Below are 18457 nucleotides of genomic sequence, written 5' to 3'. Positions count from 1 at the left end.
GAAGATCGACTCAAGTTATGTCTGAAGGGAGTTCTCTGTGCCTCTTGGCTTTCAATGCCTTTTCCTTCCCCAGATCAGGAAAGTTCTCAGCTATGATTTGTTCAAGTACACCTACAGCCCCTTTCTCTCTCTTTTCCTCTAATGGAATTCCTATTATATGGATATTGTTGCATTTGATTGCATCACTTAGTTCTCTAATTCTCCCCTCCTAGTCCTGGGTTTTTTTTTATCTCTCTTTTTCTCAGCTTCCTCTTTTTCCATAATTTTATCTTCTAATTCACGTATTCTCTCCTCTGCCTCTTTAATCCAAGCTGTGGTCACCTCCAATTTATTTTGCACCTCATTTATAGCATTTTTAGCTCTTCATGACTATTTCTTAATCCCTTGATCTCTGTAGCAACAGATTCTCTGCTCTCCTGTATACTTTTTTCAAGCCCAGCTATTAATTTTATGACTATTATTCTAATTATGAGTAATATTCATGTTCCATTATATTGCTTAAATTGTTTTTGATCAATTTGTTAGCTGTCTCTACTTCCTGGAGTTTCCTTTGAGGGTAATTCTTCCATTTCATCTTTTGGATAGTCCCTGGAGTGGCGCGGAACTGCAGGGCACTTCCCCTGTGCTGTCTGGAGTAACTTGTGTTGGTGGGCAGGGCCGCAGTCAGACCCTATGTCTGTCCCTAGCCCACCGCTTGGGCCACAGTCAGACTGGTGTGTACCTTTTCTTCCCCTCTCCCAGGAGCAGGACTCACTGTGGAGTGGTGTGGCCCCTGTCTGGGCTACTTGCACACTGCTAGGGTTGTGGTGCTTCTTTGATGGGATCTGGCATATTAGCTGGGTTGGATCCCCAAGGTGCACAGGGGCAGGAGGGGCAGGCTCAGCTCACTTTGCCGTCAGTGGTCCCCTGCAGGAGGGGTCCTGCAGCACAGGGAGTGGGGCCGACCCGTTGGAGGTATGGATCCACAGAAGAACAGCGTTGGGTGTTTGCACAATGCAAGCAAGTTTGGTGCTGGGAACTGATTCCCTTTGGGGTTTCGAATGGGGGATGGAAGAGGGAGATGGCACTGGCCAGCGCCTTTGTTCCCTGCAGAAATGAGCTCTGTCTTCAGGGCTCAACACCTCTCTCTCCCGGTGTCCTCTCACCCTCCCACTCTCAGAACAGAGTTGTTGACTTTTAACATTCCAGATGTTAAGTCCCGCTGGCTGTCAGAACACACTCCGTCCGGCCCCTTGGCTTTTGCAAGCCAGACTCGGGGGATCTGCCTTGCCAGGCGGGCTGCCCCTCCACCGCCCCGGCTCCCTCCCGCCAGTCTGTGTAGTGCGCACCACCTCTCTGCCCTTCCTACCCTCTTCCGTGGGCCTCTTGTCTATGCTTGGCTGTAGAGAGTCCGTTCTGCTAGTCTTCTGGTGGTTTGCTGGGTTATTTAGGCAGATGTGGGTGGAATCTAAGTGATCAGCAGGACGTGTGAGGCCAGCGTCCTCCTATGCTGCCGTCTTCTCCCTAAATAGTCTCTATAGAGAATTTTTCATAGAGCTAAATTTGTTTGGCTTAACAGGTTGTCCTTTATTTGTTGATAGTGCTTTTTGTACTATTTTGCTATTAAAATTTCCTTTATTTTATTATATAGTTGTGATTTAATGGTATGTTCTTTGTGCTATTTTGCTGGTAAAATTTTATTTATTTATTGATATATTGGTGTAGCATAATAACAGCAAAATGTTAGACTCCTCAATTTTCTTTTTTGAGATGTTGCTGATTTATAAAATCTAAGTGTATGAGAACCACTAATTTATAAAGCTGTGTGATCATTTTAATGGATAATATTCTATAGTCCATGGTTTCAGGCAAGTAGAGAATTTCTTAACACTTTTAATAAGGAATGTAACAATTGACGAACGTTGGTGGTAACTTGTTATGATAAAGGATAAGGTATAAATTATTTTAAGTCCAGTACTATTAGTTTTAAATCTTTTCTAGTCAGTAATGATTAATTGGTAGCTTTGCTTTATTGATATATTTTCTAGTTGCAGGATAATGATGATAAGAAAGACCTTACTCTTCCACCAACTTTGAACCAGTCAGATCAAGATAATTCAGATACTATTGCAGTTGCTCCTGAAAGTGATGAGTCAACAAAGAAAACAGATGAGTCACCAAAGCAAACTCCATTGCGTGTTATTCCTAGCCTGACAGTAATGGAAGAGAGCAAAACATTGTTTTTAGAGGAATACCAGTCAGAAGCTGTGCCAGAGGGAAAAATGAAAAATGTATTATTTCCACCACATATGAAAGATGTGGAAAGCCTTTCACAAACAGACTCCTCTGCATCAGAGGTAAAGTTGAAAACTAGCTATATATATCCAGGTAAAATAAAGAAGAGGAACTTAGATTCATCTCTGGCAGAAATTAGATGGCAAAGCAACATTATAAGATTAGCTAGAAGGAAGAGCACAAGGTTAGTTTCCCCAGATTCGAAATCAAAAGGTAGGTTTCAAAGCCAAGATCCAGAGGAAGACCTTGAACTAAAGGTATCTGCCCTTGTATCAGAAGTATAAGCCTATGAAAAACAAAATAATTCATTAAAAAAAACACAAATAAATTGAAAATGCACTCAAAAGCCTCCAAGCGGAGGTGTGTCTAAGTATTTTAAACATACCTACCCTGCGTATATCCATAAAGTAAGAAGGCAAAATCCTTGAAAAAAAAAAAAAAGAGTGATTGGAGATACCTGTAGTACAAACTAGTCTCGTGGGTGGGTATAAAATTCATCTGAATGTGTAACAACAATAACAAAATGTAAATACAAAGGAAATTTAAAATCTTGGGATGTGATTTCAGTGGAAGTTTTTAATAAAACTTGTAGGAAATAACATATATCCTTATTGCAAATAATTTTATAGTTTAAAATGAGAATGATTTGAATATAAATTCAAAGGGTTAAAGCTTTTCTCAAAATTACAGTTATTCTACTTAGATCTTTACATCTTACATGAATCACTGTTATAGGTAGCTCATAAAGCAGTAGAAAAATGTGTACTGATCAGTGGGTAAAAATCTGGATTCTAAGTAAGGTTCTGCCTCTAAATACTTCAACAAGCTTGGCAGTTAAAATCTCTAGACTTATTTCCTCATCTGTTGAATGGTACATCATATCAGGTCATTTCTAAATTCTCTTCCTAATTCCAAAAGATAACTTTATTAAATATCTCTAGTTGGGGAATTATTCTTAAGTAGCTAGTTATTCTCAAATAACATTCTTGTTTTTACTGAATTTGGAAGTAATACAGTTACAGAAAATTTAGAAAATAGAAGCATGAAAGATGAAATAGAAGTAGTTACAATCCTACTGCTACATTTGACAGTTTTATTTCCTTTTGGTCTGGTTATGTAAAATTATATTTTTCATTTATTTAAAAAACTTGGATCAAATTATATATGTGTGTGTGTATAATTTTATCTGTGCTTTTTAAAACGACATTATAAACATGTTATCTGAGTTTCCTTAAAAATCTGTAAGATGCAGAATATTCTCAAATATAGATATTTAGTAATTCTTTTAAACAATTATATATTTTCTGTATTGTTGGACATTAAGTTTGGAATTAACATCCTTTTGCTTAAGTATTTGGATCTGTGACTGTCCCCTCCTATATTCATAGAAATGGCATGTTGACAAATTTGCTCTCCAGAAAGACTTTCCCTATATTTTCACCCGTAGTATTTGAATATTAATGGTCTTTTAAATAATGACCATTAATGGTCATTTAAAATATTGACCATCATACTTATTGGCCATTTTGCTTGTCCCTACAATGAGTAGACAGATCATGTCCTTTGTCCATTTTATTTTGTTGAGTACTTGGTGATCCTGTGGAGGTTTCACGGTGAGCTCTTTCTCATTATGAGGATATTAACCATTGATATAATCATGGCACATACTTTTTCATCGTTTGTAGTTTGCCTTTTAATTTCTCTATTTACTCTGACTTCCAGAATATTCAGCTTTCATTCATTGCTGCATAACAAACCACTCCAAAACTTAGTGGCTTAAAATAACCATTTTATTATCTCTCAAGATTCTGTGGGTTGATTGTGCTTTAGCTGGGAAGTTGTTTTGCTCCATTTAATATTGGCTGGGCCCATAATCATCTAGGAGCTCGATTTGGCTGGAACACTCATGAGGTTCATTTATATGTCTTACACTTTGATGGGAACAGCTGTAAATCTGGGCTCAGTTGGGATGCATGTACAATCTGGTTTGATGTATCTATTCTCCACACTCACCCTGCACCCCCCACAGTGTAATCTTAGGGATTATCCCTTTCCCTTTCCATGCAGCCCCTTTATGTGGTCTTTCTAGCAGGGCAGCTGAATTTCTGATGTGGCAGCTTCGGGCTTCTAATACACAAAAACAGAAGCTTCAGGTCTCCTTTAGGACTTAGTCTTAGAACTAGCACAGGAATATTTCTACTAAATTCTGTCAGTTAAAGCAAGTCTTAGGCTCAGTTCTGTTTCAGTATGGGAGGGGACTACACAAGGGCATGAATCTTAGAAAGTGTTCATTGGGGCCATATTTGGAGATTAACCACCACAAATGAACTATCTCTACCCCAAAGTAATTCATATGCCTTCTACATGCAAACTATACTTACTTCCCTTCTAAGATCCTTGGTCTCATGCTATTACTACTGCATCAGGCTTAGTCTTGAAGTATAGAATTTCAACATCTAAATCAGATCCAGGTAGATGAGGTTTCTTGAGTATGGCTCCTCTCAGTCTTAAGACTGTGAATTAAAGAAACCAATTATCTGTCTCCTACATACATAGTGAGTAAAGAACAGGGAAATGGATAGGCACTTATATTCCAAAGGTGGAAGAAGGGGAAGGTGAAGCATACACCAGTCAGTGGGCCATAGTAATTTTGAATTTCTTGCCTCTGCCCTTGGGGCTTGGCTTTAGCTTCTTTTTCCCTGAGAAAGAGCTTGTATTTGTAACTGAATAGCTTTGCAGCCTGTGACTTCTCTGAAGAAAGTGGAGGGTTCAAAAACCTCTTTCCATTTAAATTATCTCTGCTTCTGTCCCAGATGCTATGATTCTTAAAGATTTTGTAGGCTTCCTGTATATCAAATTATTATCTTAAGCAACTGTTACACTCCTGAATATCCACTATTTACCTTTAAGTGAGAGCCAAGGTGTTGTAGTACAGTATCCTTAAGAATCTTAGAAGTTCTCTTGTCCAGGAGAGAGATCTAAGAGGCCACCCTAAGAGACTTAAAATATTTTTGTGTAGATGAATGGGTCTGTGAAACACTACCTTAAATCTTTTTTAAAAATATCTTTTTTTAGTTTTATTTATTTTAGTAATCTCTACACGCAGTGTGGGGCTCAAACCTATGAACCATGAGATCATGACCTAAGATGGTTAACTGACTGAGCCACCCAAGCACCCCTATCCACTTTCTTTTTTAATTCAATATTTTTTTCACCTGGAAATCAGTTTTTCTTATCTAATTACATCTACGAATTCTTGAAACTAATTGGGACTATAAAAATAGAGATAAAAAATTGTTTCTATGATTTTTGGAGTAGGGGGACTTTTTCAACTGATCATAATAGATCTTTAGAAACATAATTTTGGAAGTTCTAATCATTTTTCTCTTTGCTCATACTATTCTCTGAAAGGTATGTTTGTCCAGTGGTATCTGAGGTAGATTTGGTCAGAGATAGTTTACTTAAATCTTTGGGTACCAGACAAAGGGAAAGGAGTCATTTTATATTTTTAGTAATTAGGCTTTTATTTGTCTGTGAGGAACAGGAAAAAAAATGATATATAACCAGAAGCAATACTACCAGAGAACATCTCTGAATTTTCAGTTTTTTCATATTCATTGAGCCAGCATTTCTTAACTTAGCTGGGCAGCTGGACTAATTGCAGATACCATGAGCTTGAAGAAATATGCATCTTCATCGAGGGGTAGAAAGTTCTGTCCACTTTCTTCCAAATCAAGCTTTTACTTGAATATGGTAAATTACAGGTGGATTGGTTAGCCTTTTACTGTTTTCATTTTGACTATATCTTATAGAAACATTTTTGGATTGTGGAGAGTATCTGTACTTATTATTTTCCATCTTGTCCCCACCCCAGTCTATGGTCTGCCTTTCTTTGTTCTGTTTTATGCCCCAGGAAGATGACTGCTATGGAATGCCTTACCAGACTCTCTTTCTGGCTGACTTCTAGTTAGGTGCAGTAAGTGACAGACACTGGCAGAACATTAGAGGGCAATAGGGAAAAGAAAGGTTGGGTTTTTCTGTCCTACTGTTTTCCTGCTTTGTTGCTGTGGTTCTGGCAATGAATTTTCCTTCGTATCTGTGGCTCCTGCTGAGTGGTTCCACCTCCATGACTCCAGCTATCACTGGGCCCTTGCTGGAGTGGTAACATCTTTTCAGTGTTTCTCTCAACATTTATTATTGGTTCCTTATCCATAAATATGCCTTTCATTAATGTTAAGCTTCTTTTGTTGAACCATTTTAGAGGAATTCTAATTTCTGCCCTAACTCTAACTAGTAATCTACTAGTTTTCTAGTATACATATAGATTTTCCTCTTTTTTTTTTTTTTTAGCTCTGGATTTTTTAAAAAAATTTGAAGTAGCCGATACACAGTGTCCTATATTTATATTTCTTTGCTTATTTTGCAGCAGCTTTGTAAAAATTCAAATGGTCATTTTGACCTAAATGTTCATAATGCATTTTTAAAATACAGAGTTGAAAATGATACATACTTATTATTAAAATTTAAGCAATCCCTCCCATTGTAAGAAAGAACCCATAATTCCACCATCCAGTGTTAATAGTTAATATTTGTGTCATCATTTCACAAATCTTTCCATATTGTTGGGAAACATTCTCCATGGTCCTTGTGAGAGGTATAGGATTCTTTTCCTGTAACATAATCCATCACATGTGCTGTTGTTATCTGGCCCACTTTGCATTACCTTGGGAATCAGGGCTTGAGAAAATGATGCAAAAATGCTTATACTCTGGCTACTGTGATTGCTCTGAGTAATAAACTATTTTTTATTTCTAACTCAGGAGACTTATTTCTTCTGTTAGCCTCCCTGAAGCTGTGGCAGGCTAACCAATTAGCTTACCAGCAGCATACATTCTTGACACCTTTGGTGACAAGATGGGATACTGACAGACATGGATTTGAGGACTTTGTGGTCTGATCATTGGATTTGAGGGAAGCTCACAGGAATTGGTGGAAAGTGGTGACCAAATTGTATAATTAATCAGGCAATAAATAGTCCTGTACTTTGGATTGTTGAAGAGATGGTTGCACGTTATGTTTTGGGAAGTAGGTTTAAAAACATGCCTGAACAGTGATTGGCCTGGTTGTTTCTAATTATCCTCCAGGTAGGGAGACATCCTTGCCAATCTGATGAGCCCCCTCAGTCATCCCATTTAGTATTAAGATCTGTCCTGAGTGAGCAGAAGAATATCTTTTTTGACAGCAGTTACAGAGATGCATACCTACAGTGAGGATGATAGGAAATTTATGAGTGCTATGGGTAGAAACCAAGTGTATCATTAGAACTCTGGCTCATTTTCTTGGGAGATGAGGATGCAGGTTGTGTAATACCTATAAAGGAAGAATGGCAGTGGTTGGGCCATCTTATACCTAAGTATATAGTGATAGGAGCCGTGTATAGTGATAATCTTCCATTCATTCCAAAACAACCGTAAGATATTTGAGTTTTTTGTCGTGAGTTCTGGCTGCTACAAGGAAGGTTGGACCCTCTTTGGGAGGTTATCCTAAGACAGATAAACTCTTGTGGGAAACCATAATAGGCATTGACTAGTATTTGGGCACTTACTGCCGTGAATTGTGCACACAGTGCTGATGAAAATGATCTTCTGACCCAAAGAAATATAAATTATTTAAGTCAGCTCTGGTGACTTGGAAAACTCCTTTAGCCCTTATGTTGAAACTGGGGAAGAATTTATGAGATGTCATCACGGTAATGGGACAGCAGATGCCTTGGATTGAAGTAGACTCCACAAAGTAGGTGACTACCATGCAAGGCAAGCTTAAGTAACTTGAGGGGACACAACCACATGGACCTATCCAGAAAGCAGTGTGGCTATAGCTCTCGAGTGAAATAATTCCAAAAGGTGAAATAGAGAATATCAGCTATGAAGACCTTGTTGCCTTATACGGTGTTGGGCAGACCTCAGTACATGTGACGTCTTATTAGATGGTATGGAGTTGCCTTCTTCTGAACCCCATGACACTTCCCTCCCCTCTTAGGCTGAGCCCAGAGGCTTAAAGAGAAACATGATTAAAGGTGGGGCCAAGGTCTTCCTGTCCCTAAAGGGGATAAGAGATTCTGTGCAGCCATCCAAGTTTTCTGGAGGAATTTCACAGGGTAGGGGCCCAATCTTTTATGCCTTTTTTTGGTTATGGATGTTCAAATCTCTATATTACCCAGAGCTGTGGAAGGAAGAATTAGTTGGGTTCAACTTTATGGGGTTTGGGCAGGGTTCACAATGGGGAAGGGAACCAACATAACTAGATGGGTCTCTTTAGGTCAATTGAATTTACTGTTGTTTCCACATCTGAATATGTAGTATGGATTATTATGTTACGTACTTGTTTGTCTCCATCCCATAAGTTCCATAGGAATTGGAAGAGCTATAGAGAAGTGCTGGTGGGACATGTAAATTGCCACCCAACTTGTCTCCCTGTACACTTAACAGAAATGCTATAGAATCCTAGAAAGAAAAGGGAAATCACAGCCTTCATTAAGGACTCCAAGGCAGCCCGGAAAGTAAGAGATGCAGTTAACTCAATACCACAACCCTGTGTGTATGGCCAGTGGATTTGTTAATGAATTTGGGGGCTTAAAGTTATCATCAACTGAATCCAGTTGTTGCTTCCATATTTCAGCTGTTCCAGATATCGTCATTATAGCTATATCCACCATACAAGACTGATGGCACTTGGTACGCTATCTTGTACACTGCCAACACCACCTTTCCTGTACCACTGACACTTGAAGGTCAAGCCTAGTTTATATGATTTTCTTCCTTAGCCAGGGCACCTACTTACCTGCTACTTTCTACCAGTGATTGGATCTGAGCTCCTGTGGCCCAGACACACTCTGGAAGCAGGGAGGTGCACAATGCAGGGGGTATACCAACCTTGAGATTAAGATAAAAGGCCAAAATGAAAACAAAGCCTTCTAGTTGCTCTAGATATCCCCCAGAGGTTAGCTTTCCTCACACCCTTGCTCTTCCTGTGCTCCCAGTTTGGAAGTAACAATCTCCTGATGGCTATAAAAGAGCTATTGTAGCCCCTAGTGTGCAAGAGAATCTATGTTACAAGAGGTGAAAAAATATCAGAAATCAACTGATAGGGTTTGAGCAAAACTTGCAATAGGGAAAAAATTTTTTAAGTGACCTTATGGGTAGGACCCTCTCTGCTGATTCATTGTACTGTTATAGCTCTACTGCTAACTAACCATTTAGTTAAATTGATGTGTTACATGCTTATACTGTAAATAGTCACAAATTATCAGAAGAAATTCTCCCATTCAGGGTACTCCCACAGGTACAGAAGTCCTTGTCATTTGCCACAAGCGTGGACCAGGATTTAAGTGAGTGCCTCCACCCTCTAATTTCTAAAGATGTTCTGTTGATTAACAAGTCAAAAGCCTCAGTCTCATTGGCCCTGGATGACCATCAGGGGTGGCTGATAAACCCTAAAAAATTCAAGGGTCTGCTTCCCAAAAAGATTTTTTTTGGGACTGTGTGGACAGAATCACAACACTCAATTCCTTTGGCAGTCAAAGAAAACATGATGTCTCTTCAGTTACCTACCACCCAAAAGGAAGCCCAGCATATTTTTTAACTCTGGCCATGAGAGACTTTATGTGCCTCATTTAGGCATTCAACATGCTTTGAGTGGAGCCTAAACCAGCAGGTTTTTCTGGCCAAATGGTAGGAGTATGTTCAGGGGTGCATCTCACCTGGTCCTGGCAGGTTTTGGTTTTGCATGAAAAAGTAGCAGCTACTGAATTGGGCCCAAAACTTATCCTTTGTTTTGCCACTTGAAGAAAAGCCACTGTCTCAGTGAAGTCCTGGATTCACAGAGCTGCCCCTAAATGCTTGGGCAAAATTTACTGATGGTTCAGCTAAGCTGAAACCTAATGGTTTCAATGGGCTACTATGGCTGTTTAAGGGCCAGCTATTCAGAAGCAAAAATGGATGTGGTTATTTCACTCAGTTGGGAGAACTCTGGCCAGTACTCCTCTTGAGAACTTTGTTAGATTTTTGCTTACTTTTGGGCTATAGCCAATGGCTTAGCTACCTGATCATCATTTGGACAACTACAGACTGCCACGTTAAATGCACTTCTCTTTGGGGCTGCAAACTCTGTAGAACCAAATTGTTGCTATGAAAAGAACCATCTGAGTAACTTATGTAGATGTATACAGTAAGGGCATGTTCTTGATGAGACTGACTGGACTCAAGCTGCTGATTGAACTTCTGCTCCCCAGATTGCCACCACTGTTGCCTGGATTTATTATTATACTCGACACAGCAACACATTCACCTTCATAGCTGGGCATAAAGTAGTCAACTTTGGTGAAGTTTCTGATGTATAGGCTACCATTGCATGCCCAACTGGATTACTGTCAAATATTGACCCATTTATATTGTGGTGAGAGAGTTTACGTTGCAAGTATCCCACCTTCTCCTAGCATTGGACTTTGGGACACTTTTGGAGGTAATTGGTTGATACTTTTTCAGGTTATGGTATTATTTTGACTCCAGCTACATCCATGTTGTTGCAAAGTGCAAGATTCCATTCTTCTTTATGCCTGAGTAATATTCCATTGTATGTACGTATATATACCTTACCCATTCATCAGTCAGTGGACATTTGGGCTCTTTCCATAATTTGGCTATTGTAGATAATGCTGCTGTAAACATCAGGGTGCATGTATCCCTTCAAATTAGTATTTTTGTATTCTTTGTGTAAATAGTAGTGCAATTGTTGGATCCTAAGGTAGTTCTATTTATAACTTCCTGAGGAACATCCATACCATTTTCCATAGTGACTGCACTAGTTTGCATACCTACCAATAGTGCATGAGTTTTCTTTTTCTCCACATCTTCACCAACCCCTGCTATTTCTTGTGTTGTTGATTTTAGCCATTCTGACAGGTATGAGGTGGTATGTCATTGTTGTTTTGATTTGCATTTCCTTAATGATAAGTGATGGTGAGTACCTTTTCATGTGTCTCTTGTCCATCTGTATGTCTTGTTATTTTTTTATTTATTTTTTTGAGAAATGTTTGTTAATGTCTTCTGCCAATGTTTTAATTGGATTGTTTATTTTGGGGGTATTGAGTTTGATAAGTTCTTTATATATTTTGGATACTAGTCCTTTACCAGTTGTGTCATTATAAATGTATCCTCCCATTCTTTTAGTTTTATTGTTGTTTCCTTCACTGCACAGAAGGCTTTTATTTTGATGTAATTCCAATAGTGTATTTTGGCATTTGTTTCCCTTGCCTCTGGAGTCATATCTAGAAAGAAGTTGCTATGGCTAATGTCAAAGAAATTACTGCCTGTGTTCTCTTCTGGGATTTTTATGGTTTCAGGTCTCACAGGTCTTTGATCCATTTTGAATTTATTTTTGTGTATGGTGTAAGAAAGTGGTTCAGTTTGATTCTTTGGCCACATTTTATGGGTTTTTTTTTTTTTTTGGTCAATTTACCTCTTCTAACTTACCTCTATGAATCCGTTAACAAATTATTATAGCTATAGTTATTTTTAATACTTTGTCCTTTAACCTTTATACTAGAGTTAAATGATAATACACCATCATATTATGGTGTTAGACTATTCTGATGTTGACTGTATATTAACCATTACCAGTGTGTTTTGTATTTTCATATGTTTTTATGTTATTATCCTTTCATTTCAGCTTAACTACTTTCAACATTTTTTGTAAGGCAGGTGATAAACTTCCTCAGCTTCTGTTTGTCTGGGAAAGTATCTCATTTCTGAAGGACGGTTTGCTGAGTAAAATATTCTTGGTTGGCAGGCTTTTTTCTTTCGGTACTTTGAATATATCATCTCCCACTTTCCTGGCTGGCAAGGTCCCTGCTGAGGAACCCACTGATATCCTGATAGGTGTTCTCTTGTATGTGAGGAATTATTTTTCTCTTTCTGCTTTTAAAATCCTCTCTGTGTCTTTTATAATGGACAGTTTTATTACAATGAGTCTTACAAAAGATATCTTTGCATTGAATTTATTTGGAGACCTACAAGCTTCATGAACTTACATATCCAAATTTTTCCCCAGATTTGAAAGTTCTCATCCATCATTTATTTAAATATACTTTCTGCCCTTTTCTCCCTGTGTTCTTCTGGGACTCCAATGATATGTAAATTGTTTGGCTTGGTTATATTCCATAGTTCACATAGGCTTTCTTCACTCTTTTTCATTCTTCTTTTTTTTCTTTTTTCTCTCCTGGAAAATTCCAGGAATGACACTAAACCACTTTCTTACACCATACACAAAAGTAAACTCAAAATGGATGAAAGACCTAAATGTGAGACAGGAAACCATCAAAACCCTAGAGGAGAAAGCAGACAACAATCTCTTTGACCTCAGCTGCAGCAATTTCTTGCTTGAGACATCTCCAAAGGCAAAGGAATTAAAAGCAAAAATGAACTCTTGGGACCTCATCAAGATAAAAAGCTTGTGCACTGCAAAGCAAGCATCAACAAAAGTAAAAGGCAACCGACAGAATGGGAAAAGATATTTGAAAATGACAGATAAAGAGTTAGCATCCAAAATCTCTAAAGAATTTACTAAACTCAACACGCAAAAAACGAATAATCCAGTGAAGACATGGGCAGAAGACATGAATAGACACTTCTCCAAAGAAGACCTCCAGATGGCCAACAGATACACGAAAAGATGCTCAACATCAGTCATCATCAGGGAAACACAAATCAAAACCACACTGAGATACCACCTCACACCAGTAAGAGTGGCTAAAATGAACAACTTAGGAACCTACAGATGCTGGTGAGGATGTGGAGAAACGGGAACCCTCTTGCACTACTGGTGGGAATGCAAACTGGTGTAGCCACTCTGGAAAACAGTGTGGATGTTCCTCAAAAATTTCAAAATAGAACTACCCTATGATGCAGCAATAGCACTACTAGGAATTTATCCAAAGAATATAAGAGTGCTGATTCATAGGGACACATGTACCCCAATGTTTATAGCAGTGCTTTCAACAATCACCAAATTATGGAAAGAGCCATAAATGCCCATCAACTGATGAAAGGATAAAGAAGATGTGGTTTATACATACAATGGAATACTACTTGGCAATGAGAAAGAGTGAAATCTTGCCATTTGCAGCAAAGTGGATGCAACTGGAGGGCATTATGCTAAGTGAAATAAGTCACTCAGAGAAAGATAGATATCCTATGTTTTCACTCAATGTGGAACTTGAGAAACTTAACAGAAGACCATGGGGGAAGGGAAGGGGAAAAATAGTTACAAACAGAGAGGCAGAGAGGCAAACCATAAGAGAGTCTTAAATACAGAGAACAAACTGAGAGTTGATGGGGAGGGCAGGGGGAAGGGAAAATGGGTGATGAGCATTGAGGAGGGCACTTGTTGGGATGAGAACTAGGTATTGTATGTAAGCGATGAATCATGGCAATCTACCCCCAAAACCAAGAGCACATTGTATACAGTGTATGTTAGCCAATTTGACAATAAATTATATTTTAGAAACAGAATCTGTGTCTCCCTCTCTCTCAAAAATGAATAAACATTAAAAAAATTACAACTTATACTGAAATCATGAATAGACAATCTGAACAGATCAATAATGAGTAAGGATATTGAAATAATAAAGCTTCCAACAAAGAAAAGCCCAGGACCAGATGGTTTTACTGGTGAAACAAACACTTAAAGAAGAATGAATATCAGTCTTTCTCAAACTCTTCCAAAAAATTAAATAGGAAAAAACTCCCAAACTCATTTTACAAGGTTAGCATTATGCTGATACCAAAGTAAGGTAAGACCCTACAATAAAAGAGAGCTATAGACCAGTATCCCTGATGATTATAGATTCAAAATTTTTCAACACAATCTTAGCAAACTGAATTCAATAGCACATTAAAGTGATTGTATGCCATGATCATGTGAGATATATCCCTGGGATGGAAGGATGGTTCAATATATGCAAATCAGTAAATGTGATACACCACATTAACAGAATTAAAGATAAAATTATATGATCATCTCAATAGATGAAGAAAAAATATTTGACAAAATATAACTTTCTTTCATGATAAAATATCTTTGCAAGTTGGGTATGGAAGAAACATACCTCAACATAATACAGGCCAAAATATATCAAGCCCACAGCTCACATCATCCTCAATGGTAAAAGTTTGAAAACTTTTACTGTAAACATCAAGAATAAGACAGGGGTGCCCATTTTCACACTCTTACTCAACATAGAAGTCCTACCACTCAACTGGAAGTCCTAGCTAATTACTCAAGATAAATTAAAGTCATCTAAATCAGAAAGAAGTGAAATTGTCTTTATTTGCAGATGATAACATCCCATATGTAGAAAATGCTAAAGACTCATCGACAACAACAGAAGCAACAGAAAAACCTGTTAGAATTAATGAATTGAGGAAATTTGGGGGATGTAAAATCAATATACAACATTAATTGTGTGTCTGTATACTAACAATGAAATACCTGAAAAAGAAATAAGGAGAACAATCCTATTCACAATAGCATCAAAAACAATAAAATGCTTAAGAATAAATTTAACCATGGAGGTGAAAGATTTGTACTTTGAAAAACATAGGACTCTAATGAAAGAAATTGAAGAAGACACAAATAAATGGAAATATAATCCCATGTTCATGGATCAGAAAAAGGAATGCTCCTTAAATGTCCCTATTACAAAAACCATTTATAGATTCAGTGCAATACCTATCAAACCTCCAAAGGCATTTTTCAGAGAAATAGAAAAAACAATCCTGAAATGTTTATGGAACCACAAAGGGGAGCCCAAAGCAATCTTGAGAAAGGACAAAACTAGACCCCCCCCCAACCAGTTCCTAATTTTAAACTGCATTACAAACTATAGTAATCAATACAGTGTGGTATGAAAAACACATACACAGACTGACTGAATAAAATATAGAAAGCCAATAAATAAACCAACACATACACAGTCAACTAATATTTGACAGGCAGTCAAGAATACTCAGTGAGGAAAGGACAGTCTTTTTAATAAATGAAAACTTAAACACATGCAGAAAAATGAAATTAAACCCCTATCTGAAACCACTCACAAAAATTAACTTGAAAAGGGTTAAAGACTTAAGTGTAAGACTTGAAATCTCAAAGCTCCTGAAGAAAATTTAAGAGAAAAATCTCCTTGTTTTTGACAATTATTTTTTGCATAGGACATCAAGAGCAAAGGCAACAAAATTTAAAAACTGTGGCTAGGGGCCTCTGGCTGAGTTAGTTGGTAGAGCATGCAACTCTTGATCTCAGGGTCATGAGTTCAAGCCCCATGTTGGGTGTGGAGCCTACTTTAAAAATAATAATAAAAATTAAAAAGTGGTTAAATCGAACTAAAAACTGCATGGCAAAAGAAATACTCAACAATATGAAAAACCTACAAAAAGGGAGAAAATATTTGCAAATCATATCTGCGATGGGATTAATATAAAAATATATTAAGAAATTATGCCCAGGGGCACCTGGGTGGCTCAGTCGGTTAAGCAGCCGACTTCGGCTGAGGTCATGATCTCGTGGTGCGTGAGTTCCAGCCGCACATTGGGCTCTGTGCTGACAGCTCAGAGCCTGGAGCCTGTTTCCGATTCTGTGTCTCCCTCTCTCTCTGCCCCTCCCCCGTTCATGCTCTGTCTCTCTCTGTCTCAAAAATAAATAAAGGTTAAAAAAAATTTAAAAAAATTATGCCCAATAGCAAACAAACAAACAAAAAAAAAAAAAAACAACCAAACATTCCAATTAAAATATGGGCAGAAAATCTGAATTGATATTTTTCCAAATAAGACATAGAAATGACCAAAAGGTATGTGTAAAGATCCTCAACATCAGTAATCATCAGGGAAATGCAAACCATGTTGAGGTATCACCTAACACCTGTTAGAATGGCTGTCATCAAATAGACAAGATATCAAGTGTTGACTAGAATGTGGAGAAAGGGGAATCCTTTGTGCACTGATGGTGGGAATGTAAGTTAGCATAGACACTAGAGAAAACAGTAGGGAGGTTCCTCAAAAAAATTAAAAAGAGGGGCGCCTGGGTGGCTCAGTCGGTTGGGCGTCCGACTTCGGCTCAGGTCATGATCTCGCGGTCTGTGCTTTCGAGCCCCGCGTCGGGCTCTGTGCTGACAGCTCAGAGCCTGGAGCCTGTTTCAGATTCTGTGTCTCCCTCTCTCTCTGACCTTCCCCCATTCGTGCTCTGTCTCTCTCTGTCTCAAAAATGAATAAATGTTAAAAAAAATTTAAAAATTATTAAAAAGAGTTACCATATGATCCAGCAATCCCACTTCTGCATATATAATATACCAAAGAGAATGAAAACAGAACCTTAAAGAGATATCTTCAGTCCCATGTTTATTGCAACATTATTCACAGTAGCCAAAACATGGGTAAAAAAGAAAAAGAAAAAAATCTTTAGCATTTTTAAATTGAGTTGGCAAAATAAGACCCCTTGGACCATTCCAGTTAAAATAGTTAATACAGCCCAATGTAAATTAAAACAGAGTCCTTTAGGATTGAAACTTGTTACATGAGACCAACATAAAGTAGGAGTGATTGTCATTACTTATTCTTCATTTAACAGATCAATTTTGCCTGTTAATAACTTGGAAAGAATGTATGGTGCACATTCTTTCACAGCACATTCTTATATCTAGTCAGCAGTTGATAAATATTTTGCTACTGTACATTTGGCTGTTCTGTGCCTATTACAATAGTCTCTGAGCCACAGTTCATTTTCATCTCCAAAGGGGCCCAATATACTGCACCTGGCTCCTGGTGGTGTACCTCAACAGCCTTGCCTAATCACACACATTCTTTGCAAACAGGATCTTAATAGCATTCATTTTCCTCCAGGATTACATGTATGACCCGTTGATCACATATCCCTCCAAGGAAACTAATTTGACACACTCATTTAGGGCATACAAATATTCACAAAGTGGTTTATGAAAAAGGTATGGGCTATTGCCACACAGATAGTGGAAGGACTGTCACCTTCACTAGATTCCTGAGAATTATTTGGTAAACTGAGAGCTGCTCCATCCTTAAAACTATCAACAAATAATTTTGACACTCAGCACTTGCAACAGTAGAACAGGCCCTACATATTTTTGGCCTTTTTGGGTTCTGGAGGCAATTACAAATTTTAGAAGCCCACTTACGCTGTTACTTTCAAATCAGCCCTCCTCAAGTGGTGCCCACTCCAACAAAAGGTTCAAGAATCTGTCCAAATCACAAAAATAAAAAAGTCACTTCTGTTAGTGTCCCTAACAGACTTTATTAGGCTTTCACAACCTTCATACATAATGTTTGCTCTGGAGAATTTGGACTTCTCATGATGGCCATAAGTTGTCTGTGGGCATCTGATGCAAGAAATAGTCTTCCTTTACCCTATGCTATACCTCACTAGAGTGGCAATTGCTAGCCACATACTGGAAACAGAGATTCTCACAGGCCCTGGGACTGTGGCCCTCCATACTCAGCAGCGCATTATGCTTCAGTCATGGAATCAGCATCCTGAAATCTCACTCAGCACAGCAACCAAAGACTGGGCTCTCTTGAACAACCCATCTTCAGGCAGGAGTGACCTCTGTACTCAGTCCCTTGACAGGTACCACAGTAATGGAGGTGTTCACCCTTCTCCCAAACTGTTTGGTTACCTGGGGAGCTGGATTCATATGCTTATGGATGGCATTGTCACCAACACATGTGATAGAGCTTGCTGGAGAGCTGCTGCCTTTCATCCTTTAATAAAGTTCTCATAAAAGGATGTGATATAAGGGTCAGCACAATTGGCTGAACTTCAGGCTGTCTTCTTAACACTGGATTCCTTGACCAAAAATAGGCCAAATCTGCACATTACATATTCTTGGGCAATTGATAAAGGTCTGGCCATTTGGTATGGCCAGCAACATCAAAGTTCCTTGTCCAGAGTTTCCCCTTTGGAGCAAAGAACTCTGGGAATCCCTTGCCTCATAGGTACCCAAAAAATAGATCAAGGACCCATACGTCTCTGCACATACTAACACCATAATACAGTGTCTCATCACGGCACTCTCTTCTCAAAATACACAATGCTAGGCCATTGA

At 38.3% G+C, this 18457-nt stretch overlaps 1 protein-coding gene across 12 annotated transcripts in view; it reads left to right on the top strand.

The window, feature by feature from the left end:
- The window catches only part of C2CD6 (C2 calcium dependent domain containing 6), a 178648-nt gene that overhangs the window by 96009 nt on the left and 64182 nt on the right, over window positions 1–18457 (top strand). For 11 of the 12 annotated variants that reach the window (XM_045034280.1, XM_023259603.2, XM_023259602.2 and 8 more), the window contains one exon: window positions 2028–2336. The exons of the other annotated variant lie outside the window; for it this stretch is intronic. In XM_045034280.1, the coding sequence (XP_044890215.1) occupies window positions 2028–2336 (309 nt within the window). The remainder of the gene's footprint in view (window positions 1–2027; window positions 2337–18457) is intronic. 12 annotated transcript variants of the gene reach the window in all.

The sequence above is a fragment of the Felis catus genome, chromosome C1 (genome assembly GCF_018350175.1).
Source record: "Felis catus isolate Fca126 chromosome C1, F.catus_Fca126_mat1.0, whole genome shotgun sequence".
Taxonomy (NCBI): domain Eukaryota; kingdom Metazoa; phylum Chordata; class Mammalia; order Carnivora; family Felidae; genus Felis; species Felis catus.
Note: the sequence above shows the minus strand (reverse complement) of the source record. Positions and strands in the feature narration are given on the sequence as shown.